At 43.0% G+C, this 27,297-nt stretch overlaps 3 protein-coding genes across 3 annotated transcripts in view; 1 reads left to right on the forward strand and 2 right to left on the reverse strand.

The window, feature by feature from the left end:
- Positions 1-4,105: 4,105 nt before the first annotated feature.
- Positions 4,106-11,187, reverse strand: tmem59 (transmembrane protein 59). The gene is made up of 8 exons (XM_024138181.2): positions 10,967-11,187; positions 10,404-10,509; positions 9,692-9,786; positions 9,248-9,400; positions 8,942-9,017; positions 7,664-7,790; positions 7,348-7,465; positions 4,106-4,736 (listed from the first exon to the last, which is right to left on the reverse strand). Exons 1-8 carry the CDS (start codon positions 11,120-11,122, stop codon positions 4,584-4,586), a joined length of 984 nt encoding a protein of 327 aa, XP_023993949.1. The 5' UTR covers positions 11,123-11,187; the 3' UTR covers positions 4,106-4,583.
- Positions 11,188-11,266: 79 nt separating this feature from the next.
- On the forward strand, positions 11,267-13,216 carry tceanc2 (transcription elongation factor A (SII) N-terminal and central domain containing 2). The gene is made up of 4 exons (XM_024138182.2): positions 11,267-11,698; positions 11,817-11,958; positions 12,263-12,459; positions 12,715-13,216. Exons 1-4 carry the CDS (start codon positions 11,600-11,602, stop codon positions 12,901-12,903), a joined length of 627 nt encoding a protein of 208 aa, XP_023993950.1. The 5' UTR covers positions 11,267-11,599; the 3' UTR covers positions 12,904-13,216.
- A 377-nt stretch (positions 13,217-13,593) lies between these two features.
- Positions 13,594-27,297, reverse strand: part of cdcp2 (CUB domain containing protein 2) — a gene marked incomplete at its 5' end in the record, with an annotated part of 47,972 nt that continues 34,268 nt past the window's right edge. The window contains 6 exons of the mRNA XM_070439094.1: positions 13,594-13,982; positions 14,312-14,490; positions 14,633-14,986; positions 16,795-16,990; positions 17,196-17,347; positions 17,550-17,897. Coding sequence (XP_070295195.1) covers positions 13,671-13,982; positions 14,312-14,490; positions 14,633-14,986; positions 16,795-16,990; positions 17,196-17,347; positions 17,550-17,897 — 1,541 coding nt within the window. The remainder of the gene's footprint in view (positions 13,983-14,311; positions 14,491-14,632; positions 14,987-16,794; positions 16,991-17,195; positions 17,348-17,549; positions 17,898-27,297) is intronic.

The following is a 27,297-nucleotide window of genomic DNA, read 5'->3' on the forward strand; positions in this document are numbered from 1 at the left end:
TCCCCTCAGTCACCTCACGCCAGCTCAGACATGCCCACAGTGACAAAGGTAAACAGAATCTATCCTTAAACAGTGGGCCATGCCCATGTTAATAATAAACTGGGCACCAAGGCTCAGTGGACTGAAGTCTGAATGGGGCAATAGTTCTAAATCAGTTTTTAGTGGTTTGTTTATAGTCACTTAGAAACTTAAAAGCCTTTGAATTGTTCTTTGCCATAGCTACTGTGTGTTTGAGGGTTTACGGTTGACCTAACAGTCAATATGGGAATACGGCTTTAAAGGAAATGCTAGGTATTGGAGGTATCACTATCAAAATAATGTTTAGACGAGCATTAAAAGAGAATTGGAATTGGATTTTCAGTGTACTTCCTGAATTGACTGGCATTGAAATGGAATTGAGCCCAACTCTGATCTCCGCCATGTTGGTTTGGCCCCTAGATGTTAAGATGTTAGACTGATCCAGCCTCTTCCTCCAGCTTGGAGGGGATGACCAGAGAGGATGCTGGGTAAGGGGTCAGCAGCTCGTGGTCCTTGGCGTACTCCATGTATCCATTGATACTCAGTTTCTACAAAGACGGAAAAGTTTAATTTTCAATATTGAATGACTCTGGTTCCTTCATATCTCCATAGATTGCAAACTACTTTAATGACTTCTTCATTGGCAAGATAAGCAAACTTAGGGATGACATGCCAGCAACAAACGCTGACACGACACATCCAAGTATATCAGACCAAATTATGAAATACAAGAATAGTACTTTTGAATTCTGTTAAAGTCAGTGTGGAAGAGGTGAAAAAATGGTTGTCTATCAACAATGACAAGCCACCAGGGTCTGACAATCTGGATGGAAAATTGCTGAGGATAATAGCAGACGATATTGCCACTCGTATTTGCCACATCTTCAATATAAACCTACTAGAGAGCGTGTGTCCTCAGGCCTGGAGGGAAGCTGAAGTCAGTCCGTTACCCAAGAATAGTAAAGCCCCTTTACTGGCTCAAATAGCCGACCAAGCAGCCTGTTACCAACCCTTAGTAAACTTCTGGAAAAAATACTGTTTGACCAGATACAATGCTATTTCACAGTAAATAAATTGACAACAGAATTTCAGCACGCTTATAGGGAAGGACACTCAACAAGCACAACACTTACACAAATGACTGATGATTGGCTGAGAGAAATTGATGATAAAAAGATTGTGTGGGCTGTCTTGTTAGACTTCAGTGCAGCTTTTGACATTATCGATCATAGTCTGCTGCTGGAAACACTTATGTGTTATGGCTTTACACCCCCTGCTGCAATGTGGATAAAGAGTTACTTGTCTAACAGAACACAGAGGGTGTTCTTTAATGGAAGCCTCTCAAATATAATCCAGGTAGAATCAGGAATTCTCCAGAGTAGCTGTTTAGGCCCTTTGCTTTTTAAAATGTATACGACATGCCGCTGACTTTGAGTAAAGCCAGAGTGTCTATGTATGCGGATGACTCAACGCTATACACATCAGCTACTACAGCGACTGAAATGACTGCAACACTTAACAAAGAGCTGCAGTTAGTTTCAGAGTGGGTGGCAAGCAATAAGTTAGCCCTAAATATTTCTAAAACTAAAAGCATTGTATTTGGAACAAAACACTCACTAAACCCTAAACCTCAACTAAATATTGTAATAAATAATGTGGAAATTGAGCAAGTTGAGATGACTTAACTGCTTGGAGTAACCCTAGATATAAAACTGTCATGGTCAAAACATATTGATGCAGTAGTAGCTAAGATGAGAAGTCACAGTTCCCAAGTCCAGAACAGACTATGGGAGGTGCACAGTACTACATAGAGCCATGACTACATACACACACACACGATAACATACGCACTATACATACACATGTATTTTGTACTGTAGATATGTGGTAGAGTAGGGGCCTGAGGGCACACAGTGTGTTGTGAAATCTGTGAATATATTGTAATGTTTTTAAAATTGTATAAACTGCCTTAATTTTGCTGGACTCCAGGAAGAGTAGCTGCTGCTTTGGCAGGAACTAATGGGGATCCATAATAAATACAAAAAGATACTCAGTTTCTACAAAGACAACAGAAACATTTTCAATTTTGTTCGTTCCATATCATTTGTTTTTTTTGCATTTATGCAAAGAGTTATGGGATATTAGAATACTAACACTTATGTTTTCGGCCTAGGAGAAGACTTACCTCAGCTGGGATGTATTGAACTACAGCAGTTGCCATGGTAGCACAGCAGGTCCAGATGAGAGCCAGGATCCAGAAGAGAACCAGAATAGACAGGATCAGAAAGATCCATTGTGTGAGCCAGGGGTTCCTAGTGAAGATGAAATGTGGCGCCCCGTTGCATTTTTTTGTGGGACTGAAAAAAAAAGTGCCTGGAATATGAAATAAAGTTATTATTCCCATGCTTTTTAAAATAACGGTTCTGTTCTGGAACAGTAGAGATCACGTTTGTTCCTGGTTCTGATTCTGTTCCTCAAAAAATGTTATTTTCCAGTATTAGGTTCCAACCCCTGCTTTACTGGTTGAGAACAGAAAACACACAGAGAGATTGAAAGAGCAGGATCAGCTAGTCTGCAGTACCCCTGGAGCAGTTTCAGGGGTTAAGTGCTTTGCTCAAAGGCCCAATGGCAGAAGACGTGCCCTGTGAGAATTGGCCTGGAGACAGCTGAAGAGGTTGTAGGTGTCCTCGTTGATGCTGCGGTCCACATACATGTCCCTGTCCCTCTCCTGGACAAAACTAAGCTGGTAGTCCTTGTACACCGGCTTCTCAAGCCTGGAACTGTGGTAGGAGATGGAAACGTTTTAATCAAAATTGTGTTCCACTTCATACTAAGTAAATCCAAATTGTTGCAATACAATATTGTGTCATGATTTATTTGATAATGTCTCTGATCTTGTGTGGACAATGGTACAGTGAGGCCTTACGAGCAGGTAGCCTAGTGGTTAGAGCGTTGGCTCAGTAACCGAAAGGTTGCTTGATCGAATCCCCGAGCTGACAACGTTGAAAAAAAATCTGTCTTTCTGCCCCTGAACAAGTCAGTTAACCCATTGTAAATAAGAATTTGTTCTTAACTGACTTGCCTAGTTAAAGGTTAAATAAAAATATAAACTGTGATTCCCCCGTACTTTCCTCTTTCTGGAGCTCAAACGTCCCTATTGATACTCAATCGTTGATAGACTTCGTTTCCCTTCTTCCCTTAAAACAGTGCGTTATAAGGAGGGAGTAGGAGGGAGGGAGGACCAGACTAATGAGTGAAGAGAGAGAGGGAGGAGGACAGGGAAATCATTTGTGGGTGACGCAGGTACTTCTTGGATACTTACACCCCTTCCTTCCAAAAGTTCTCCTTTTGCCATGTTGCTGTGATTTAGAGGATTTAGGACCTAATGGTAAACATGACTACAAGTTAAAGTATTTGAAGTATCACTGTCAAAATAACATATAGACAAACAGCCGCTTGACTCAATCTTGTTTATTTCAAAACCATTCCTCATCAGGAGAAAACCAAAGTAAAGTTACAACTACCCACAGCGCTGTCATGTCTAAAGCAAATCTGAAGTCACATTTCAGCGTTATTGTATAATATTTTAAACAATCTCTGTTGTGACAAAGGGCTGCTTATAAAACAGAAAACCTCCATCCAACCACTACAGATTAAACACGACCACAATAAGTGAAAGGGATAGATACAGCGGTAATAGTAGATGCACATAGCCCGTTACTGACCCGTGTAATTTCACCAAAATGTATTTAGGGTTTCTACGTTCTAGATGAAACCGGCACAAAAAACTTGTGCTACATTCCCCAAAGGCCCCTACTCCCTTTATAGTGCAGTATTTCTTGACAACACTATCTAGGGAATAGGGGGCTATTGGGGACTCATTAAGAGAATTCAAACAACAAAATAATGATTCAATAAAACATCAAATGAGAGTCTGGAATACACACACACCAACAAAGAACATCTTTAAAATAAGCTAATGTAACTGCGCTGCCATCGTTGTGATAGTGCCTCACTTTATGCCAATTCACAGAACAACAATTAACACCCCCCAATTCTTGTGCCAATCTCTAGAGCTTGAGAGAGGAACAAGACAACAGCCAATACAAAAAAAATACAAAAAATGTGCTGGAAGCAGTTTTAGACTAAAACGGYTTCTAACAGTGTGAAAAAGTAAGACTGACTTGGGCTTTCTAAACAAAACAAACAAACCAAAAAAAAAGGTCCAGCTTCAGTTTTCAGATCCAGATTAAACCTACTCCTGGACAGAAGATCACCCCTTTCAATGGATACCCAATTTAGCATGCTTTTTCAGTAATCTTCTTAGATTTCCTTCCTCAATCATGTTTCAATTCACTAGTCTGGACCCAGATTAATCGTAGTCTTGAAAATCTCCATAAAAAGTCCTTTTACTCTTAATCATCATCCTCCCCCCTGTTGGTTTGTAGCCTGGGTAAAGGTTGGTTTGTGTTATGTCAATCCTTGCCAGTCTAGGAGTGGCAAGAAGTGGAAAGATAGCACAAACAGACTGGTACCCAGGCTAGCTGGTTTGACACCCTAGATGTTTAGATGTTGGACTGGTCCAGGTTAACTTTGGAAGGGAGGGGTCCAGCCTCCTCCTCCTGCCCAGAGGTGATGATGACCAGAGAGGATGCTGGGTAAGGGGTCAGCAGTTTCTGGTCCTTGGCGTACTCCATGTCTCCATAGATACTCAGTTTCTACAAAGACAAAAGACGTAAAAAGTTGGATTTTCAATATTGATAGGGAGACTTTGGTTCCGTCTTGATTGCTAACATGTGTTAATAAACCACGGTTAAGTACCATTTCACTACAACCAGTCAGTTGAACCAACAGGACCCTGAACAGCTTCTACCCTCAAGCCATAAGACTGATAAATAATTKACCAAATAGCTGTGTTAACTTTTTTCAATTTTATTTTKMTAAWTKTWTTRTRWWAACTGCATTGTTGGTTAAGGGCTTGTAGTTAAGCATGTCACGGTAACGTCTACACCTGTTGTATTCGGCGCATGTGACAAATACAATTTTATTAAGCACATTGCGTTACTTTACAACAGGAGTATTATAGCCCATCTCAGCTGCATGAAATGAACACAGGAGAAGCATCTTCCATTCGCTATTTAAGTGCATAGATTACATGTATTTCCCCCCTGCCTGTTCGGAGACAGGTGAATGATAACGCTCCATTCAAATCAAAACTAATTTCACATACAGTATATTATTTAGTATTTTAAAGATAAAGATTAAATCAAGAAGTCTGATGGGTGACAATATTAGTCTATCACTTGTGAATGACTCCCCAGCTTCTGTGCAGTAAGGCAAGAAACAGTGCATGCCTTTTTTGGGGGACTTTTTCAAAATCATAGTCGCACACCTCAGTAGCCTAGCCAAGGCTTTATTATAGTGTTTTGATAAGGTTTGTAATCACAACTAAAGTTGCCAAATAACTTTACAACCGGTGTAGAGCCTGACTGGCATACATAGCGTGAGTTAAGACAATTTTCACTATAAAAAAATTGCACCTTTTATAAAAGCATTATTACATGAATGATAGCATTTGAGAACAGTGTTATCCGCTAATTGATTACATTTTGTAACATTCGCATTATAGCCTACTACCATGTGCACATTGCTGCGCTTTATAAATGTGAAGAAATAGCGTAATATTTTCACATTTTGATCGATTGCGTCAGCCTCGTTGCTTAAAAAATAATAATTATGCTAGTGGTTTGTATTAATTTGGATTAAAGATCTGGAGCTTCCCCGAAGCTTCACGTTGCGGATCACGTTACGCTCATGTGTATGTTCTCTGGCGTAGAGACAGGCTACTCAGACGAATGGTGCTCGTTTAATATATGTTTGATCAAAGCTGAATCAATGTCTGCAAGATCACAACCGTCTCAGTATTCACAACCGTCTCAGTATTCACAACCGTCTCAGTATTCACAACCGTCTCAGTATTCCACCAAACAGCATAGGCACCATTCGTCTGAGTAGCCTGTTCTCTACGAAGAGAACATACACGAGCGTAACGTGATCTGCACGTGAAGCTTCGGGAAGCTCCAGATCTACTGTAAGACAAAAACACCACCACATTCAATCGTGAATGATAATTATTCAACATCTGCATAGTAACCATTTGACGTCAGTCAGTTTCATGGGGATATGCCTTTAGATCTTGTTGAATTATAGTGTCGTTTAAAATAGCCTACATTGGTGTTTTGAARGACGTTGCCTAAAGTGAGTGAATTTTATAGCAGATGGTGTTAACTGTAGCATAACCTACCTGTGTATTTTAGTAATTATGGGATACAGTGTCAGTTTGTCACTTCCACGAGGTTTGAATAATAACATGTTCAACTACTTAATAAATTGGCTCAAATCTAGGTTGCACCTCTAAAATTTTGAGAAAATTAACAACGAAAAAATAAAATAAAAAAACCTTCTCTCATTGACATCTCAAACACCAAACCCTGGCCGGGTCTGCCTGGTTTGTTTCACAAGCGTTCCTGGAAGTCTCGCTATGTTGCGCKCCTGGGTTTAGAAACTATGGTACGGTACTGCATTGTATAGCTGTTATGGGATTTTTATGAATAAATGACTAAAATATGTATACATTTGACTTAGATGTTACTGTATGAATGAAACTTATTATAATCATAATGCTGAGTGTAATATGTTCCTTGTTAGAAAGAATGGGTTTATCTTCAGACAGGCTTGAATGATGTKTCTACCCAGGGAGGGGAAAGACCTTGGGTTGGTTGRAGATAGTTTAACAGGTGGCAGACAGTAATGAGAACGCTAACTATACTGCCATTGTATTCTAGAGGAGGATGGACATTAAAACCTATGACATCATCTTTATTATATAACCTGATGTAAATTATACCATGATCAGTACTCTCGAGAATAAACGCTATTGATTAATTGATTTTGAGACTGGTTTCTGTCCATTTTATGCTGATAAGTATCTTACAAATTCTTATGTATGGACAGAGTGTTTTAATTGAATTGGTTGATAAACATAGGAATTAAATTCCTTTAACAATAGCCTAACCTAACCTCTCTCTGCCAGCCGCCCCCTGGTGGCGATTCTAAACATTCAATCGAATCCTCCTGCTGCAGGATTATTTTCCTCCTGTGACGAAATGGGTCAAATTAAGATCTGACATCTGTACCCAGGTTAAGTGGGATTCATGGGACCAGTGCCGTTGCTAAGATAGTCCCTTTATTTATTTTTTTGCATTTATGCAAAGACTTGTGGGAMTTTAGAATATTCCTTCATATTTTTGACCTAGGTGGAAGAGTTACCTCAGCTGGGACATATTGGTCAACAGCGGTCGCCACAGTAGCACAGCAGATCCAGATGAGAACCAGAATAGACAGGATCAGAGTGGTGGTCAGGATCCAGCCTGGGAGCCAGGGGTTCCTAGAGAGGAGAMAGGGATGTCAGATACACATCAATGAGTCATTCAAATCAGGAGCTCAGTGTTTTCCCCAAACAATTCCTTCTTTACATATTTTAGCACCCCGACCTTTGCCCCCTGCTTCCTCAGCTGTATTGCCTGATAAACCTACCACCTAAACCTAATAGTTTGCGTAGAAGACGTGTCCTTCTGTAACTGACCTGGAGAGACAACTGAAGAGGTTGTAGTCGTCCTCGTTGATGCTGCGGTCCACATACATGTCCCTGTCCCTCTCCTGGACGAAACTACGCTGGTAGTCCTTGTACACCGGGCTACCAAGGCCAGGATCTGGAGCGGGAGAGATGGACATGTTTCCATACGAWTTTTTTWTTTTTTTTGCATTACACAGTAAACATTGTGATTGTGTAAAAGTTCATACGTAAATCCTAAATGCACACTCACAGCATTTCGTTTTTTCTCTCCAGTTTGTCAATTTGATAAATACATATTTTTTTCCCATCAAATTTTATCAGCAGCGTACACATATTTTGCAGATGTTATCGCAGATGAAGTGAAATGCTTATGTTTCTAGCACCAACAGTGCAGCATACCTAACAATACACACAAATCCCCAAAATTAAGAAACAAGCACTGTCAGTCCAGAACATACTATTCAGTAAGGCCAATGTTTGTCTATGGAGATTGCATGGCTGTGTGCTCGATTTTATACACCTGTCAGCAACGGGTGTGGCTTAAATAGCCGAATCCACTAATTTGAAGAGGTGTATATATGCAGCAATATTCCAACCTCTAGTGGAAAGCCTTCCCAGAAGAGTGGAGGCTGTTATAGCAGAAAAGGTGGGACCAACTCCATATTAATGCCCATGATTCTGGGATGAGATGTTCAACAAGTAGGCGTCCACCTACTTTCGTTCATGATATAGATATATATAATGATGTGTATAGACAGTATATTAATAGAAAAGGTGTGTACAGCAGTAGCTATATAGGATGAGCCTCGACTAGAATACAGTATACATATGAAGTGGGTAAAACAGTATGTAAACATTATTCAAGTGACTTGTGTCCAATAACTATGTACATGTACACTCAGTGTACAACACATTAGGAACACCTGCTCTTTTCATAACATAGACTGACTAGGTGAAAGCTACGATCCCTTATTGATGTCACTTGTTTCCTGTGTGTATCAACAATGGTCCACCACACAAAGGACATCCAACAAACTTGATTCAACTGCGGGAAGCATTGGAATCAACATGGGCCAGCATCCCTGTAGAACGCTTTCGACACATTGTAGTGTCCATGCACCGATGAATTGAGGATGATCTTAAGGGAGTGCAAGTCAATATTAGGAAGGTGTCCTAATGTTTTGTACACTCAGGGTATATGTACATAGGGCAGCAGTCTCTAAGGTTCAGGGTAGAGTACCGGGTGGTAGCTGGCTAGTAACTCTGAATATGATAAAGAGGATTTACATCTCTTCTGTGGTTCTCCTCTGACTTCCTCTTTCTGGAGCTCAAACGCAGGAATAAACTGGATCTGTGGTTCAGTCTGTCAAAAAAAACAAAATMACATACTCAAGTTACACAACAATTACTTTGATAAAAGGTAAATTGTTGGGTAACTTATGTTTATGACTTGCCTAGTTAAAGGTTAAATACAATACCTACTCAAGTTCCATTAGTGGCTATGTGCAACAGGAAGTGAAAAACAAATCCTAAAGGAGTGCCAGTGTGGATGAATAGGGTTGAAGTTGCTCCCACAAAAAAAAAATAACCTACCTGGAAGATGACCAGCTTCCCGTCGTCAGCCTGGAGGTAGAAGGTCCAAGAGGAGGAGATCAAGCTGTGGGCCTGACTCATGACATCATCCCAGAACCCTCTCACCAGAGTCAAAGGGTACAGCAGGTGGATACGGGGCATCATGGCCAGTAACTGGAGGATGATAGTATTATGGGGTCAGGTAGGAATCACATATCTGGGACCAGGCAATGTTTGTGCTTTCTTGACAAATGTTAAGGACTTGGCTATACAGCACAAACAGATCTGGGACCAGGCTCCTCACACACACTTGGTTAACAACATTTCTATTCCAATAGGCTGTCTCCAGTCTATTTTCCTACATATCACCCAGTTCACCAACAATATTTCTGTTGTCAATATCAGTCTTCAACAAAACAATGGCAGTCACTTGAGTGTGTTTGAGGGAGCGGTGTAGAACACTACCTGCTCTTGTCTTTGCTCAGCAAACGGTAGCTGACTCTGGCAGCCCAGGTTGCAGGCATACTGCTCCTCTGACTGGCTGTACGCTTCATGACAAGCTGGGGAGAATCAGGAAGTAAAAAAAATAAAAAATAAACAGGTTACAGACAGAACAGATAACACTCGTCTCGTGGAACCAGAAGACTGTCTAAATGGTGTAATTTTAACAAAGAAAAGAGAATTTTTACAGTTTTAAAGCTAATTTCCTACAATTCTAAACATTTTGTTATGGCTTATGCCGTGTTCTTATGCTATCTGAGTAACTAAGATGATAACAAAATCAATGCGGGCCCCCAAGCCATGACTTTTTTAATGTTTAGATTCTTCTACAAGGACACCCTGATTATTATTGTATTGATGACATTACGAACACTGATTCTGTAGCAGCTTGAAAAGTCACTGTCTTTTGTTTTGACTTCGTACAAGCCTCTCAAGCTGATGTTTAGAGAACATTTGACACTTTCTGATTAGAATATATAATATATTTCCAAGAGGCCCGTTAGACATTTTATTTGCTTCTGCTTTCTTTTACCCAGAATTCTTGTAATAAATCTTTTGGTTCAACTGAAAACAGCCTTTACAATAGTATTATATGTTTMCTGCACATGAGTCTATGTACTTAGCTTGCAACATGACTAGTACTATCTGTTTTGAAGACATTGCATAAGAATCTTACTGGAGTCACACTCGACTTTAGTTTGGTTCAGATCCTCGCTGTCACCCACGAACTGGCAAATGGAGAACAGGCGACAGCCTCTCTGGCAGGCGTACAGTTCCTCCTCCTACAACACAAACGAACACAGTCATGAACAGGACTGAACCAGTATCTTTGTGCTCTTTAACGCTCAGAAAYCTCCGATTCAAACTCCCATTCCCCAGCTCTGCAAGCGTTACGTCAAAGTACGTTCGTTTCGCTGAGCAACTACTGTAATCTACATTTAACGTTACTCCCGTCACCGTCGCTATGTACTTTCCAAAAATGTCGTACTAAAAATGTAACGTTAAGTTACAAACAATCGAGGGGGAAAAAAAGCCCACTCGGCACCTCCAATCTGAATCACTCATTATTGCCATGCACAGGACAGAAGTCTACAACAGCTCAATATATTGTAGGTGCCACAGAGTACTTTTTTGGTTGCTGAATGACAGTTTAGCTTATCCAGTTTTTCGGTATACCGTCAGTAGACTTGCTTAGCTAGCAAAACGGCTAACATTACAAGTTAGCTTGCAGCAACTCACCCGAGGATATGTGTGCAAACTGTAAGTCATTTGACATGTCTTATGGCAAGACGCAGTATTTCCCAAAACTCCATCAAAAACATCGGCGATTGCCGAGGTGTATGCGAGCACGAAGCACAGACTCACTAACACACTAAAGGACTTCAATGTCCCCATTTTAGCCTGCTGCGAAAATCCCAACAAACAACAAGCGAGTCCTCCTTCTTCTTCCTCGTTCGTGAAAATCTCGCGAGAATAAAATCATGATTCGGGATGGCTGGCTCGTGGATGTTACAACTAGTCCCTAGCGGCGCAGATTTCAAAGAGAAAAGAAAAGTCCACCAATCTTCTTGAGGCGGTTTTATTTTACACCATACGGGGATAATACTAGAAAATACCCTGAATTTGGAGCTATTTACGCATTGTCAATGCCACTGTAATCGATCTACCGGTAGSTAGTACGTGAACTCGCGCCGCTTAGTTAAGACGCTTGTCAACCGAACAAAAACAAACGCGCTTTCTTCGCAGGAGAATAAGTATTTTGAAGAGTTGTTTTCCCTGTTCGTTTACGAACTCTTAATAATGATTATAAATAAAATACTATATCGATGATCGGTCCCCCCATCCATAAATAAATCCAAGACACCTTGGAAAATGGACAAATTCCTGGTGCGTCTACCAAACGGGGAAGTACCCAAGGAAACGAAGGGTAAAGAAAAGGTGTATCGACAAGCAACTATTGAGTCTCTACGCGTAAGTGTCTGTTACCAACCGCTTCTCAAGTCAAACATGATATGATATTGTGCACTTAGTGCTGCCTAATAAGCATGTGTACATAATACATCTATGATCTGTCTTCCTATCGTACCAGAGAGTGGTGGTGATTGAGGACATTGAAAGGTACAAGTCCATGCTGGAACTGCCTGGTCAGACCAAGGAGAATCTGCTACTAGCCCTGGCAGAYCTCAACAAGAAGATGCCGTCCAAGGAGGTGCTCAAGTCAACCAGAATAGGTAAGGGAAATGTCCAACAACCCTGTTGTCATTGGGACGCTTCACTTGAGGTAATCACACAAACTGGAAGGAGAGTGTAGTTCTCTTTTAGCACACTGTCTGTGAACTTGGATCATGGTATTGCTTCCCTTCCCTTGCCATTCACTTCATCTATTAAAACAGTCTAGTAGTATATTCATTCATTTCCTAAAAACCTACACCTGTTAAAAGTTTGTCTTCTATGTTCAGCTCATCTCATTCTGGTACACAAATACAGTGTACACACCAACTCACAGATAACTCCTCTCGTCTCTTTCCCTCTTAGGCCACACTGTTAACAAGATGCGTAAGCATCACCCCGACCCTGAGGTCAGTTCCCTAGCGGCTGAAGTGTACACTGTATGGAGGCGCTTCATTGAAGAGCACTCCAACAAGCCCTCCATAGAAGTACGCTGTGACAAGCAGACTGAGGGACTGAGGAACAACGCCAGGAGAATGCTGTCTGAAGCTCTGGGAGTGGAGGTGAGAGGGCTTTTACTGTYTGTTGGGATTGTCAATACACCCATCTCTCGCTGTCTCCCRTTCTCTGTCTCGCTCTCTRTGTCTCAGTGTCTTTCGCTCTATCCCTCGGTCTCTCCCTCTGTCTCGGTGTCTCTTGCTCTGTCTTTGGGAGAACACATACACAGAACACATACTCACAGAACACTAATTTCTGTTGGACATTCTAGAACGTTGGACAATATAGTAATTTTCCTCTCCTTGTATGTGATCTATCAGACAGACAGTGGTCTGGTGGAGAACATAGAGAGAGAGGTGTTCCACCAGAGTTCTCGGCTGGTCAGTGGARCCTACAGACGGACTATCAGGAAGCTGGTCTTCGCCCTCAAACACCAGCCAGAGGTCAYGGGTCAAGTCAAGGAGAGTAAGATCCCAGTAAACCAGCTGGTGTCCACCCACAAGAAGTAAATGCACTCTGTTCAGAACCTTCTCTATGGAAAATGAATATCAAAAAGGGTTATTTGTGGGTGAAAGGGTTGTACCATAAAATCTGTGATCAAGATGGGGCGGATTCTGAGCCTCACTTTGCTCAAATGGATCTACTCAAATATGTTGGTAGCTAAGCCCAGACCCATGAGACCTGCTGCAAAGGAAGACTGCGACATACCAGTTGTTTCTGGACTGGTGCTTTAAAAATAAAAAAGCTGGTCTCTAATCACAAGAAGAAGAAGAAGCTAGCCCCTCAGCCCCAAACGCCTGTGTGGAAACCTGGGACATTCTGGCAAATATTTTTACTGGACTGGTGCCTTTTTCCAAAATGGTGAAAGACAGTGGAGCACACGGTCATTAATCTGGACTGGTGCCTTTTTCCAAAATGGTGAGAGACAGTGGAGCACACGGTCATTAATCTGGACTGGTGCCTTTTTCCAAAATGGTGAAAGACAGTGGAGCACACGGTCATTCATCTTTTAATTGAGCCGTTTTGTATTCATCTTAGATTTTCTATATTTAAATAAATCAAATGTTGATCTCTGCCTGTGTTTTTATTGAATGTTGTTATGTCAAGAGTGGTGACAATATTAAATAATTGTTTTGGTACAATTGAAATGAGCAATATAGTCATTTTATTACAAAAATAAATCTGTCAGTTTTCATTATAAACCTCAACGTGTCCTGGCTCACAGACTGCATCGCCCACCTCTGCTCTCTTCTCCCTCCTCTTACCCCCATCTCTACTAAAGCAGTACCAGCCAGATTACAGCAATCACCATCAGTACAACAGCCAGCACACAGATGCTAATAAACACTATATCACTGGGGTCGTGAGGCTCTGGGTCTGCCTCCTTCCCTCCACCTCCCCCGGACCCCTCTGCTTGGCGTCGGGCCAGCTCGTTCATCCTCTGGCGCTCCTCGGCTGAGACAATGTGAATGGTGGCCATCTTGCGCTGGGCGTCGCACTGTACCTCGTACTCCTGGATGCTCCGCCCCTTCCCGTCGGAGAAGTCGATGTAGAGCGTGTTCACCAGCATGGTGATGTTACGCCGTGGCTGGTCAGGGGTTAGAGGTTAAGGGTCAGGGTTATACAGATGGACAACAATCAGACGACATATGCGTGTGACCGCATGGGATCAAATCCCGGTCCAACTGCTATTTTGTCACATCCTCTAGTATCCTCAATTCCCTTATACACTGTCCTGTCGCTTCAATAAAATGGACAAATTAAGAAGAAAAATTAAACCGCTATAAACTGGCGTCATCATCATGCCAGTGGCTACCCACTAGGCACAGATGACAATTCAACGTCTATTCCACGTTGGCTCAATGTAATTGAATTCAAATGGAAACAATTTGAATCAACRAGTGGGTAGTTAGTTACCTGGCCTGCAGTGCCACATTTTTCGAAGCGTGCCAGTATCTTATAGGTGGTAGGTGTCAGCTMGGCGGTACAGGAGCGGTCCCCCAGATAGATACTCTCACGTTCCAGCCCAGGCAGTGACTGCTGGGAGATGTGGATGGTAAACTCTGTCCTCGTACAGCTGATGTTAACTGGTACCACTGGGATTGAGGTGGAGACATAACACAAGCACAAACACACACACACGTTTGTAATTGCATTTGTGTCTTGAATGATTAAATAAGTATAAAGTTGATAGTTTGGATAACTTTCGGCCAGCCGTACTTCAGTTCAGACACTCACCTCCTACATAGGAAGCAGAGAACCCTTTATAAGCATAGTTCCTGTCTGTACTGAGGACCACCAGCATGTTGTTGCTCTTAGAGATCAAAGACCCGGGTTGTTCCGAGCCACACCATCGCCCTAGCAACGGGGCTGTCTCCCTGCTCCCATCATGCACCGCTACAGAGTCATAGTCACACTCGTCTGATAGGCTGTTCCTGTCCTCTAGCTCTATAGCGTTGAAGAACAGTTTGATGCGGTAGCCCCCGGCCAGGTTGATGGTCCAGTGACAGTTGATGTTGTTTGGGTAGATGTTAGGGTAGTGGGGGCTGGTGAAATTGGCACTTGGTACAGACAGCACCTGCTGGCATTCACCTGTCAGACAGATGGACATATGAGGGAAAACAGGGGTGTCTTTAAGTAGGTCACACAGTAGCCAAAATGTAACAAAAAATGTGTTGTTATTGAATAGGTTCAGCTTTTCAAAACATTTTCTCTCTACTGAACACAGTCCTGGTGTCAGTGGAATGTGCAGTTTTATCCCTCCCCATGGCCTCAGTATAGTACAGGACAGTTTAATCCCTCCCCATGGACCTCAGTATAGTACAGGACAGTTTAATCCTCCCCATGGACCTCAGTAATAGTACAGGACAGTTTAATCCCTCCCCATGGACCTCAGTATAGTACAGGACAGTTTAATCCCTCCCCATGGACCTCAATATAGTACAGGACAGTTTAATCCCTCCCATGGACCTCAGTATAGTACAGCACAGTTTAAATCCCTCCCCATGGGCCTCAGTATAGTACAGGACAGTTTAATCCTCCTCATGGACCTCAGTATAGTACAGGACAGTTTAATCCCTCCCCATGTGCCCTCAATATAGTACAGGACAGTTTAATCCCTCCCCATGGACCTCAGTATAGTACAGCACAGTTTAATCCATCCCCATGGCCTCAGTATAGTACAGGACAGTTTAATCCCTCCCCATGGCCTCAGTAATAGTAAAGGACTTTAATCCCTCCCCATGGACTCAGTATAGTACAGGACAGTTTAATCCTCCCCCATGTGCCTCAGAATAGTACAGGACGTTGAATCCCTCCCCATGGACCTCAGTATAGTACAGCACAGTTTAATCCATCCCATGGGCCTCAGTATAGTACAGGACAGTTTTAATCCTCCTCATGGCCTCAGTATAGTACAGGACAGTTTTAAAGCCTCAGTGTACAGGGGTGTCTCCCTCCCCATGGACCTCAGTATAGTACAGGACAGTTTAATCCCTCCCATGTGCCTCAGTATAGTACAGGACAGTTTAATCCCTCCCCATGGCCTCAGTATAGTACAGGACAGTTTAATCCCTCCCCATGTGCCTCAGTATAGTACAGGACAGTTTAATCCCTCCCCATGGACCCTAGTATAGTACAGGACAGTTTAATCTCCCCCCATGTGCCTCAGTATAGTACAGGACAGTTTAATCCCTCCCCTGCCTCAGTATAGTACAGGACGTTTATCCTCCCATGGCCTCAGTATAGTACAGACAGTTTAATCCCTCCCCATGGCCTCAGTATAGTACAGGACAGTTTAATCCCTCCCCTGTCCTCAGTATAGTACAGGACAGTTTAATCCCTCCCATGTGCCTCAGTATAGTAAAGGACAGTTTAATCCCCCCCATGTGCCTCAGTATAGTACAGGACAGTTTAATCCCTCCCATGTGCCTCAGTATAGTACAGGACAGTTTAATTATATTTCCTTTTTTCTTTTTTCCTATTCTTTTTAAATTTTTATTTTTTTATTTATATTCGTTTTTTTTTTTATTTGGTGTTTTTTGGGCATTTCTTTCTTTATTATTTTTATGTTTTTTTTTTTTTTTTTTTTTATTTTTTGATCTTGTTTTTTTTTTTTTTTTATATTTTTCTTTTTGATTTGTAATTATTGTTTTTTTATTTTGATTTTTATCTTATTTTCCTCCCCATGGGGGAACGCTTCAGTATAGTACAGGACCAGTTTAATCCTTCCCCATGTGCTCAGTATAGTACGGACAGTTTAATCCCTCCCCATGTGCCTCAGTATAGTACAGGACGGTTTAATCCCTACCCATGTGCCTCAGTATAGTACAGGACAGCCATGAGGGAGTGACTTAGTGGTCAGTAAACCCGTAGTATACGTCTTCCAGCATCCTACCTACCTGAGTAGTAGTAAGCCTTGAACCCTCGTCCCCCGATGTTGAAGTCAGACTTGAACATCACCAGCAGCTGGTTGGAGGTAGTAACAATTTTAGGAGGCTTCTCCCCTCCACAGTAGTTCCCCAGGTGTCTGTGAGTGACGGTGGGGCCGTCGAAGAGAGCCACGAAGTCAAAATTACAGCCCTCGTTGTTCTCCAGCTGGAGTGAATGAATTACATTTTTATTTTTCCACGTCATATTTATGACCCATTCGGGATACTTAGAAACTTACAGTATGTGCATCCCAATTGGCTCCCTATTCCCCATATAGTGCCCGGGCTCTGGCCCAAAGTAGTGAACTATATAGATGAAATTGGGTACGATTTGAGATGCATCGATTGTCTTTACATGTTAGAGAACATACCTGGAAGTCGAGGAAGACCAGACTGACCACGCTGCGGTTGGATACATGGACCGTCCAYGAACAGTCGGCGTTGTTGCTGTACTGGGTATCTGGACTGTAGCCGGGGCTGGAGATGATGCCAGACAGACCGGTTAGGACCCCACCACACATATCTAGCGGGYGAGAGAGAGACAGGGTGTGCAGGCTTTTGTTCCAGCCCAGCTCTAAGTTAAAACACCTGATCCAACTACTCAAGGTCCTGCCTTGTGTTGTTCCTTGTTGTGGGTACTGTGAGGTTTGAGTGGCTGTACTCAGCAAAGCCATACATGCATATCAATGGCTTTGTTTATCCTGTGCGAGAAAGTTAAAGCTCACCTTTCCTGTAGCTCACAGAGAACCCTCTGTGAGTCACATGACGATCGGAGTGGAAAATGATRGACATAACATTCCAGGAGGAGGTGAACTGAGGAGGGGACATGACACCACAGAACGTCCCCAGGAGGTTTCCCTCATCCTCGGATACACCGTTATAGATCTTGATGTGGTCGTAGGAGCAGGTGACGTGATACTCCAACTCAAAGTCGTGGAAGGTGAGCAGGACGGAGGACCCCTCGGCCACTACAATCAGCCACACACACTCCATGTTGTACGGGTACAGACCTGGGTAGTTGGGGCTGGAGATGTTGCCGGAAGAGGCGGAGAGGATCCCACCACATTTCACCCCTTGGAAATATAAGGTAGAGGAGTAAAAGGTGTAGTTTTATAGATCATATTATTTTTTATATAGTGTAGATTCACAGAGGGTTTTGTAAAAGTTTTGTAATTAGTTTCCTGTTATGTATTAGTTTATAATTTACACATCAGTAACAACAGTTACTTACAACACACATATACAGGGCATTCAGAAGGTATTCAGACCCCTTGACTTTTTACACATTGTTACGTTACAACCTTATTCTAAAATGGATTWWWAAAAAAAWTTCCCCCTCATCCATCTCCACACAATACCCCATAATGACAAATGAAAAACAGGTTTTTATACATTTTTCAAAATCTATAAAAATAAATAAATAACATTGACATAAGTATTCAGACCCCTTACTCAGTACTTTGTTGAAGCACCTTTGGCAGCGATTACAGCCTTCAGTCTTCGGAAGAACGCTTCAAGCTTGGCACACCTGTATTTGGGGAGTTTCTCTCATTCTCCTCTGCAGATCCTCTCAAGCTCTGTCGGGTTGGATGGGGAGCGTTGCTGCACAGCTATTTTCAGGTCTCTCCAGAAATGTTCAAATCGGGTTCAAGTCCGGGCTCTGGCTGGGCCACTCAAAGACATTCAGAGACGTGTCCCGAAGGTTTTCATCAAGGATCTCTCTGTACTTTGTTCCGTTCATCTTTGCCACGGTTCTAACTAGTCTCCCAGTCCCTGAAAAATATCCCCACAGCATGATGCTGCTACCACCATGCTTCACCGTAGGGATGGTGCCAGGTTTCTTCTAGACTTGACATTCAGGCCAAAGAGTTCAATCTTGGTTTCATCAGACCAGAGAATCTTGTTTCTCATGGTCTGAGAGCCTTTAGGGGCCATTTGGCAAACTCCAAGCGGGCTGTCATGTGCCTTTTACTGAGGAGTCTGGCCACTCTACCATAAAGGCCTGATTGGTGGAGTGCTGCAGAGATGGTTGTCCTTCTGGAAGGTTCTCCCATCTCCACAGAGGAACTCTAGAGCTCTGTCAGAGTGACCATCAGGTTCTTGGTCACCTCCCCGACCAAGGCCCTTCTCCCCCGAGCGAGACCTTCAATGCTGCAGAAATGTTTTGGTACCCTTCCCCAGATCTGTGCCTTGACACAATCCTGTCTCGGAGCTCCAGGGACAATTCCTTTGACCTAATGGCTTGGTTTTAGCTCTGACATGCACTGTCAACTGAGGGACCTTATATAGACAGGTGTGTGCCTTTCCAAATCATGTCCAATCAACTGAATTTACCACAGGTGGACTCCAATCAATTTGTAGAAACATCTCAAGGATGATCAATGGAAACAGGATGCACTTGACCTCAATTTCGAGTCTCATAGCAAAGGATCTGAATACTTATGTAAATAAGGTATTTCTGGTTTTAATTTGTAACACATTTGCAAAGATTATTATAATAATTTTTTCGCTTTGTCATTATGGGGAATTGTGTGTAGATTGCTGATGTGTGTGTATATATATATTTAAAAAGGCTGTAATGTAAAAAATGTTGAAAAAGTGAAGTGGTCTGAATACTTCCCGAAGGCACTGTGAGCATTGTAACTGAATTTGCTGAGGCAAATGTTCTAGAAATATATTCAATGGAAAAATCTCACCTTTCTTAGAAACAGCCTTGTCAACAACCAAGAGTAAATAAAGGAGTATATCCATCCTAAAAGTCATGTTGTTGTTATCGTTGTTGTCAATACAAATAAATAGAAAAACAAGAGCAAAGTCCTGTCCCCACAGCTCTGGGTTGATGGCAGAGGTGGCAGTAACTGTAATAGGATCTTGGAAGAGGAACCGATTATGGGGTAATCCCCCCCCCCCCCCCCCCCCCCCCCCCCGCCCCCCCCCCCCCCCCCCCCCCCCCGTGGCCTTGCCTCCTCTACATTTTTTATGACCGATATCGAGTGAACAAGCGGCGAGGGTGGCTTGTCAGGACAAGTGTATAGAAGGATGGGATAAATTAGTAACGACGGTGTCACACACTCACATTGGACACCATCCTGCTGCTATGGTGTTTATAAAGGAGACAGCAGAGACTTATAAAGGAGACGCACCAGGATGGAGGACACTTCATCCCTCTATCACAAAACCAAATGGGCTCATTTTGGGCTAGAAAGAGATGGGGGTTCACTGAGGGAGGGTGTGAGAGAATGGGGTTTCACTGAGGAGAGAGAGAGAGAGATGGGGGTTCACTGATGGAGGTGAGAGAGATGGGGGGGGTCACTGAGGAGGGAGAGAGATGCAGGGTTCACTGAGGAGAGAGAGAGAGAGATGGGGGGGTTCATGAGGAGAGAAGAGAGAGAGATGGGGGTGTTCACTGAGGAGGGTGAGAGATGGGGGGTTCACTGAGGGAGGGCAGAGATGGGGGTGCACTGAGGAGGGCGAGAGAGAGAGATGGGGGGTTCACTGAGGAGTGCGAGAGAGAGATGGGGGGGTTCACTGAGGAGGCGAGAGAGAGATGGGGGGGTTCACTGAGGGAGAGAGGGGAGAGATGGGGTTTCACTGAGGAGAGAGAGAGAGAGAGATGGGGGTTTCACTGAGGGAGAGAGAGAGATGGGGGTGTTCACTGAGGGAGAGAGAAGAGAGAGATGGGGTTTCACTGAGGAGAGAGAGAGAGAGATGGGGGTTTCACTGGGAGAGAGAGAGAGAGATGTGGGTTTCACTGAGGGGAGAGAGAGAGAGATGGGGGTTTCACTGAGGGAGAGAGAGAGATGGGGGAGTTCACTGAGGGAGAGAGACTGTCCCAGATCTTGTTGGAGCACTGATGAAGTTGGTGGAGTATCTGGGCACACATTCACTTTCATTGTGTAGCCTTAAAGCAGGGCTGGCCCTTCTCCTGGGGAGCTCTGTGTGTGCAGGTTTTGGTTCTAACCCTACTGTTGAGCAGGTCCTCATGAGCTAGGCCTGCTTGTGGTCAGTGTCGGGATATATTTTTTATTTAATKTTTATTTAACTAGGCAAGTCAAAAGGCCTCCTGCGGGGACGGGGGCTGGGAATAAAAATACAAATAAATTAAATACAAATATAGGACATAACACACATCACGACAAGAGAGACAACACAACACTACATAAAGYGAGACCTKAGACAACAACATAGCATGGCAGCAACACATGACAACACAGCATGGTAGCAACACAACATGACAACAACATGGTAGCAACACAACATGGTAGCAGCACAAAACAGGGTACAAACATTATTGGGCACAGACAACAGCACAAAGGGCAAGAAGGTAGAGGACAACAATATATCACAGGAAGCAGCCACAACTGTCAGTAAGAGGGATAAAGATAGAGAGACTGCACACAGTGCTTTAGTATCAGCATGTCTTACTCATCTGCCTTCCAGTGCTTTAACGGCTGATCAATACATCCGATTAACGTGTGTTCACTTAACTAAATTGCTGTGGTTTTTGTGATGTAGACCTCTGCTAGAGTAAAGTGAGAAAAAAAGCATTGCAGCGCAACAGCGCCATCTAGAAGACCGTTTGTGGAATTGCTGACATATACAGCAATTCCACAAACGGTCTCCTAGATGGCGCTGTTGCGCTGCATTGAGAACCACCCTGAAAGTCAACTCCGGGAAATGTAAGGAGTCAAGCTGTTTGATGATTGGTTTGTGTCTGAGCCCTGAATTAAACTGAAATAAATAAGAACCAGATTAAAATCACTCATGTTTTCCTCAGTCACAACCGTTCCTGGAACCAAAAATACATACAAGCCTCCGGTTTCCAAGAAAGTTGGATTACGATTTAGCAGACAGATTCAGAACATAATTTGCGTAATTTTCTGAAAGCGGAAGGCTTTGTATATTACAACCTGGAGGAAATGTGTTTCAGTGAGATATAAGTTGTTTAGAGCAATGAAATAACCCAATGACCGCTAAACACCTTTCAATTAACAGCAAAGCAGCCACGTTTACAGTGGAAAGGTCCTTGTGAATACCTCAGGCTGATAACATATAGAATTCTTCATTTCTCGAGAGGATGTTTAGAAAACTTAAAAGCTGTTATGAATTCAGAAATATTAAAAGCACTAAATGGATTTAGGATATATTTTTTTTAGATTCTGGTGTTGACTTAGAGCGTACAGTTGAAGCAAATGGTAGAATGCCCCTCACTAGATTTCACGTGTTTTCTTCTATCACAGCAGTAGCAAGACATGATTGGAGCGTTTCATAAACTGAACAGTTGAATCAGATAACTAGTGCCGGAGTAGAAAAAAAAGCACAACCTTGCGGCTGGGTGGGGGAGAAACCATACTAGTGTCACCAAGACACGTGTTATATCTTATTTAAAAGGTACGTTCAGATGTTGTGTGCTGCTGCGCTACCGTCTGAAAGGCTGCTACCACTTATCTATGCATTGCCATTATTTAACCAGGTACGTCATTGAAGTTGTTCTCTTTGACAATAACAACCCTCTGAATCTCTCTGAGCTGCATATTCATTCAGACGTTGTATTGTGTGTCCTGCCTCCATCTGCAGGCTGCAACACAAACATGTTCATCCAGACAGAAGGCTGCTCCATAGCCTTGTGGATTAGCGTTAATTAACCAAGTAGGTTGATCTTTTCAACCCCTACGCCCTGAAACTCCGTGGCTGCATATTCATTCAGACGTTGTACTAATGACTGAACCGTCACCTTGTGTTCCCAACAAGAAGATCCCTTACAGTCAGTCTCTTTCTGAGTGGTAAAAATACTTTCAAGTACTACTTAAGTCTTTTTATGTGCTATCTGTACTTAACTTTCTGACTATTTATATTTATATATTTTTTTACTTTTACTCCACTACATTCCTAAATAAAAAATGTCATTTTTTACTCCCATACAATTTCCCTGACACCAAAAAGTACACACTACAGTACATGTCAAATGCTCAGGCAAGACAGAATAATGGTCCAWTTCACACAGATATCAATATAACGCATTGTCATCTCTACTGCCTCTGATCTGGCGGACTTACTAAGCAGACTTTAAAAAAAGACACTTTGATGTATATATTTTTCTCAAGTATGACAATTGGGTACTTTTTCCACCACTGTACTCAAGTACATTTTAAAATCAGATACTTTTAGACTTTTACTCAAGTAGTATTTTACTGGGTGACTTTCACGCCTACTTGAGTCATTTTCTATTAAGGTATCTTTACTTTTACTCAAGTWTGACAATTGGGTACTTTTTCCACCACTGTCCTTTCTTTACTCCTGTGGGTCTATAACTGGTGGGTCTATAACTGTTCTCTCTCTCCATCAAGGACTACTGTGAATAAACATCCGCCATTGAGATCGTCCTTATACAACTAGAGGAGATGAGTTATCGCCGTGGCCAATAGTTATCGCCGTGGCCAATAGTTATCGCCGTGGCCAATAGTTATCGCCGTGGCCAATAGCTATACAATTAAATCCTCCCTCCTAAAGCAATAACAGTAGGCTGAGGTACGTTAGAGAGCGAGAAGAATGCATTATACTGTGTGGGCTGTGTGATGAAGGATAAGGAGTCTCTTTGATTCTCTTGACCTTGCAGGATGTGGTTCTCTACAGGTGGCCATTTTGTTTTTTTTTGCTAGTTGCTACTGTTGCTGCTCGGTTGGCGTTCTGCATTGCAATGGATGAGTCTTACTTTCTGAAGATCACACAGCGGCTTAGTGGAAAGGCAAAATAACAAAATGGGAGTTCAAAGACGAGACGGAAACTGATACAGCACAAATGGATGCGGGGGAATGAGAAAGATGCCAATTATCTTTTGAACACAGACATTAGCCTAGCGTAGGAAGTCCCATAAAAATGTAATGCAGCATGACGTTTTCCCCACACACTGTCAGTCTAAGAAGAAGCCATTGGTGCAGTGCAATAATCTTAGTTGTTCTTTCAGGTGGTCACTGAAAAACATGTCTGTCTGTATGTTTGTCTTATCTATTTAAAGGGAAATTCCACCCTAAAAAGTATCTTTTTGGACTAATGAAACGAATACCAAAATATAGTTTTTGGGTAGAGTTTTCCTTTAAGCATTGGCAGCCTGATGTAATGAATGATACTGTGAGCGACGTGATGCGGCAGTCTAGTCTAGAACACATAACAGGAGGAGCGAGAGATGTAGAGGCCCCGACACAGACAGATAAACATTACGCTACTATTATAGCCCTCAGCAAAGACACTTCATTAAGCTGTTTTACCACTCTCGGTGTCAGTGGGTATTATGGGTAGCTTTCTCTGTCCATGTATACAAAGACCTTTGAAATATTTGAGTCATTCTTGGATTCAGATAAAGTATTTATAATGTGTGTGTGTGGTGTGTCCTGTGTGTCTAGTGTGTGATGTGTAGCTGGTGTGTGTGGTGTGCGCTCCGCTGCCGGTGTGGTGTGTGTGGTGGTGTGTGTGTGTGCGGCGCGGTGTGTGGTGTGTGTGTGGTGTGGGGTGTGTGTGTGTGTGTGCTGTGTGTGTGTGTGTGTGTGTGCGTGCCCGTGCCTGTGTGTGTGTGTGGGTTGGAGAAGACTCTTGTTTAAGCTGTACTACTAGCCTTTACCATCTAACCGCTAGCGTCCGAGTCATAATGATGACCTCACCTAATCAGCAGACTGATCCGGCTATGATCTCACATGAATATTCACAAAACTAATAAAAAATACAGATATGAATTATCAAATAAAAACACGGGTGATTATGATCATATTCAAATCCGATGAGTCAATCCTCTCAAGATGGGTGTGTCTGAAATAGCACCCTGTCCCCTATACAGTGCACTACTTTTGACCAGGGTTTTAGGTGTTATGGTCAAAAGCAGTGCACTACATAGAGGACAGGGTGCCATTTCAGATGCAGTATATGAAACAAACAAAACAAAAGGAAAGGAAACCTGCTACCAGACAATTGAACTGAATGTCCCTCCATAGGATACAGTAGGGATTCAGTAGATATTCCTCCTCACCACTATTTACAGCTACCGGAACTGGTCAGTTGTCTGTGGCCTTTTCCGTGGAACGTCGGTTATTCACCGCTTGAGAATGTACATGGTTCTCCGCATGGGTGTGATTATGTCGGTGACAAAGTTAATAGTTACAGGAAGTTGCCATAGTCCTCCATATGTCTTACTGTGAATCCGTTCAACCGTGAGCAGAGTTGTTCTGATTCTTCCTCTTCTCCAGGGCTCCCTCCCTACTCCCCACTGTGATAGCTACCCTCTACCCAACCACAAAAAAGCAATGCGATGCATTGAATCACATGGAAAACGGATTGGATTTGCAAAATAGAATCAACGTAAGGACATTTTGGTATTATTTTGTACCTGAACTTTTAAAAAATCCAGTGACATGGTGAAATGTTTTGTTCTATAACGGCTCTCAGTGAGACACCTGGATAGAGGAGGAGAGAGTGATCTATAGGATAGAAGACCAGGGAATAGAGGAGGGATACATGGATAGATGACCAGGGGATGAAGAGCGATACATGTGTAAGATGACCAGGGTGATAAAGGAGGGATACATGGATAGATGACCAGGGGATAAAGGAGGGTACATGGATAGATGACCAGGGAAAATAGAGGGGGGATACATGGATTAGGATGACCAGGGGATAAAGGAGGAATACATGGACAGATGACCAGGGATAAACACATTGCAGTGCATTAGTGGATAGAATAAAGGAATGATCAACATAGGTCCACAGTGCCCCTCTACATAGCTAACCCTATGGCTTCTAGCAACCCTGATGGCCCTAGCAGACTCCTGATGAACCTAGCCATCTCTATGCTCTAACACCCTGATGGCCCCTAGAAACCGTCACACCCCCGTATGGCCTGATGCCACCTAGCAACCCTATGTTCCTAGTAACCCGATTGGACTAGCCAGCTTCCTGATTTACTAGCAACCCTGAATGTACCATAAGCAAACCTGAATGCACCTAGCAACCCTGATGTACGCTAGCAACGCCCATGGATGCCACCAGCAAAGACCCTGATGTACCTAGCAGCCTGATGTACTCTAGCAAACCCTGATGCACATTAGCAAGCCCTGAATGACTTGAACGAAGACTAGCGAGACCTGATGTACCTAGCAACCCTGATGGCACCTAGCAGCCCTGATGCCACCTAGCACCTTGATTATGACCCTGATGCAACCTAGCAACCCTGAATAGGCGCCTAGCAACAATCCACTATGCCCCTCGATGTCCCCTAGGCATAAACCCACTGATGCACCTAGCACGCCTGATGTATCTAGACACCCTGAATGCACCTAGCAACCCTGATGGGCCTAGCAGCCCTGATGCACCTAGCAACCCTGATGGTCCTTGCAACCCTGATGGTCCTTGCAACCCTGATGGTCCTAGCAGCTCTGGGGCCTCATTTATCATAATTGTGTAGAAACCATTCTAAAATACTTCCGAATAGATTTTTTAAATGTTGGTACGCATAGAAAAAGTGTGATTTATCAAACAATCCTACGAGCATCACATGCACACCGGTAGGAGATAACCATTGATAAATACCAATTGTTCTCAACCTTAAGTGCTTGTACAAGACCTTGGCTATTTGCATTTAGAAACGCCCCTAATTAACCATATATGGTCAAAATCATCCCTTTAAAGCCCGTGGGGAAATACAACACTGTTCCATGAAAGACAACGTCGCAACCAAACAAAGACAAGAAAAACAAACGTTTCTCAGACTGAAATAGAGTTGCTACTTTCAGAGATTGAGTACAACCTAAAGGTTTTATTTTGCTCGCTCAGTTGTTGCTTGACCAGTAAAAATGAAAACACAGCTACAAAGAGAAGACCAATAAGCCATTCATCCATCCTCACCAATAAGCCATTCATTCATCCTCACCAATAAGCCATCCATCCTCACCAATAAGCCATTCATCCTCACCAATAAGCCATTCATCCTCACCAATAAGCCATTCATCCTCACCAATAAGCCATTCATCCATCCTCACCAATAACCCATCCATCCATCCTCACCAATAAGCCATCCAACCTCACCAATAAGCCATCCATCCTCACCAATAAGCCATCCATCCATCCTCACCAATAAGCCATCCATCCTCACCAATAATCCTCACCAATAAGCCATTCATCCATCCCCTCACCAATAAAGCCATTCCCATCCCTCACCCAATAAGCCATATCATCCTCACCAATAAGCCATCCATCCTCACCAATAAGCCCATCCAGTCCTCACCAATAAGCCATCCATCCTCACCAATAAGCCATCTCCATCCTCACCAATAAGCCATCCACCATCCTCACCAATAAGCCATCCATCTATCCTCACCAAAATAAGCCATCCATCCTCACCAATAAGCCATCCATCCTCACCAATTAAGACCATCCTCTCTACTTCCTCACCAATAAGCCCATCCATCCTCACCAACTAAGCCATTCCAC

Source organism: Salvelinus sp. IW2-2015, unplaced genomic scaffold (genome assembly GCF_002910315.2).
Source record: "Salvelinus sp. IW2-2015 unplaced genomic scaffold, ASM291031v2 Un_scaffold1406, whole genome shotgun sequence".
Classification (NCBI taxonomy): Eukaryota; Metazoa; Chordata; class Actinopteri; order Salmoniformes; family Salmonidae; genus Salvelinus; species Salvelinus sp. IW2-2015.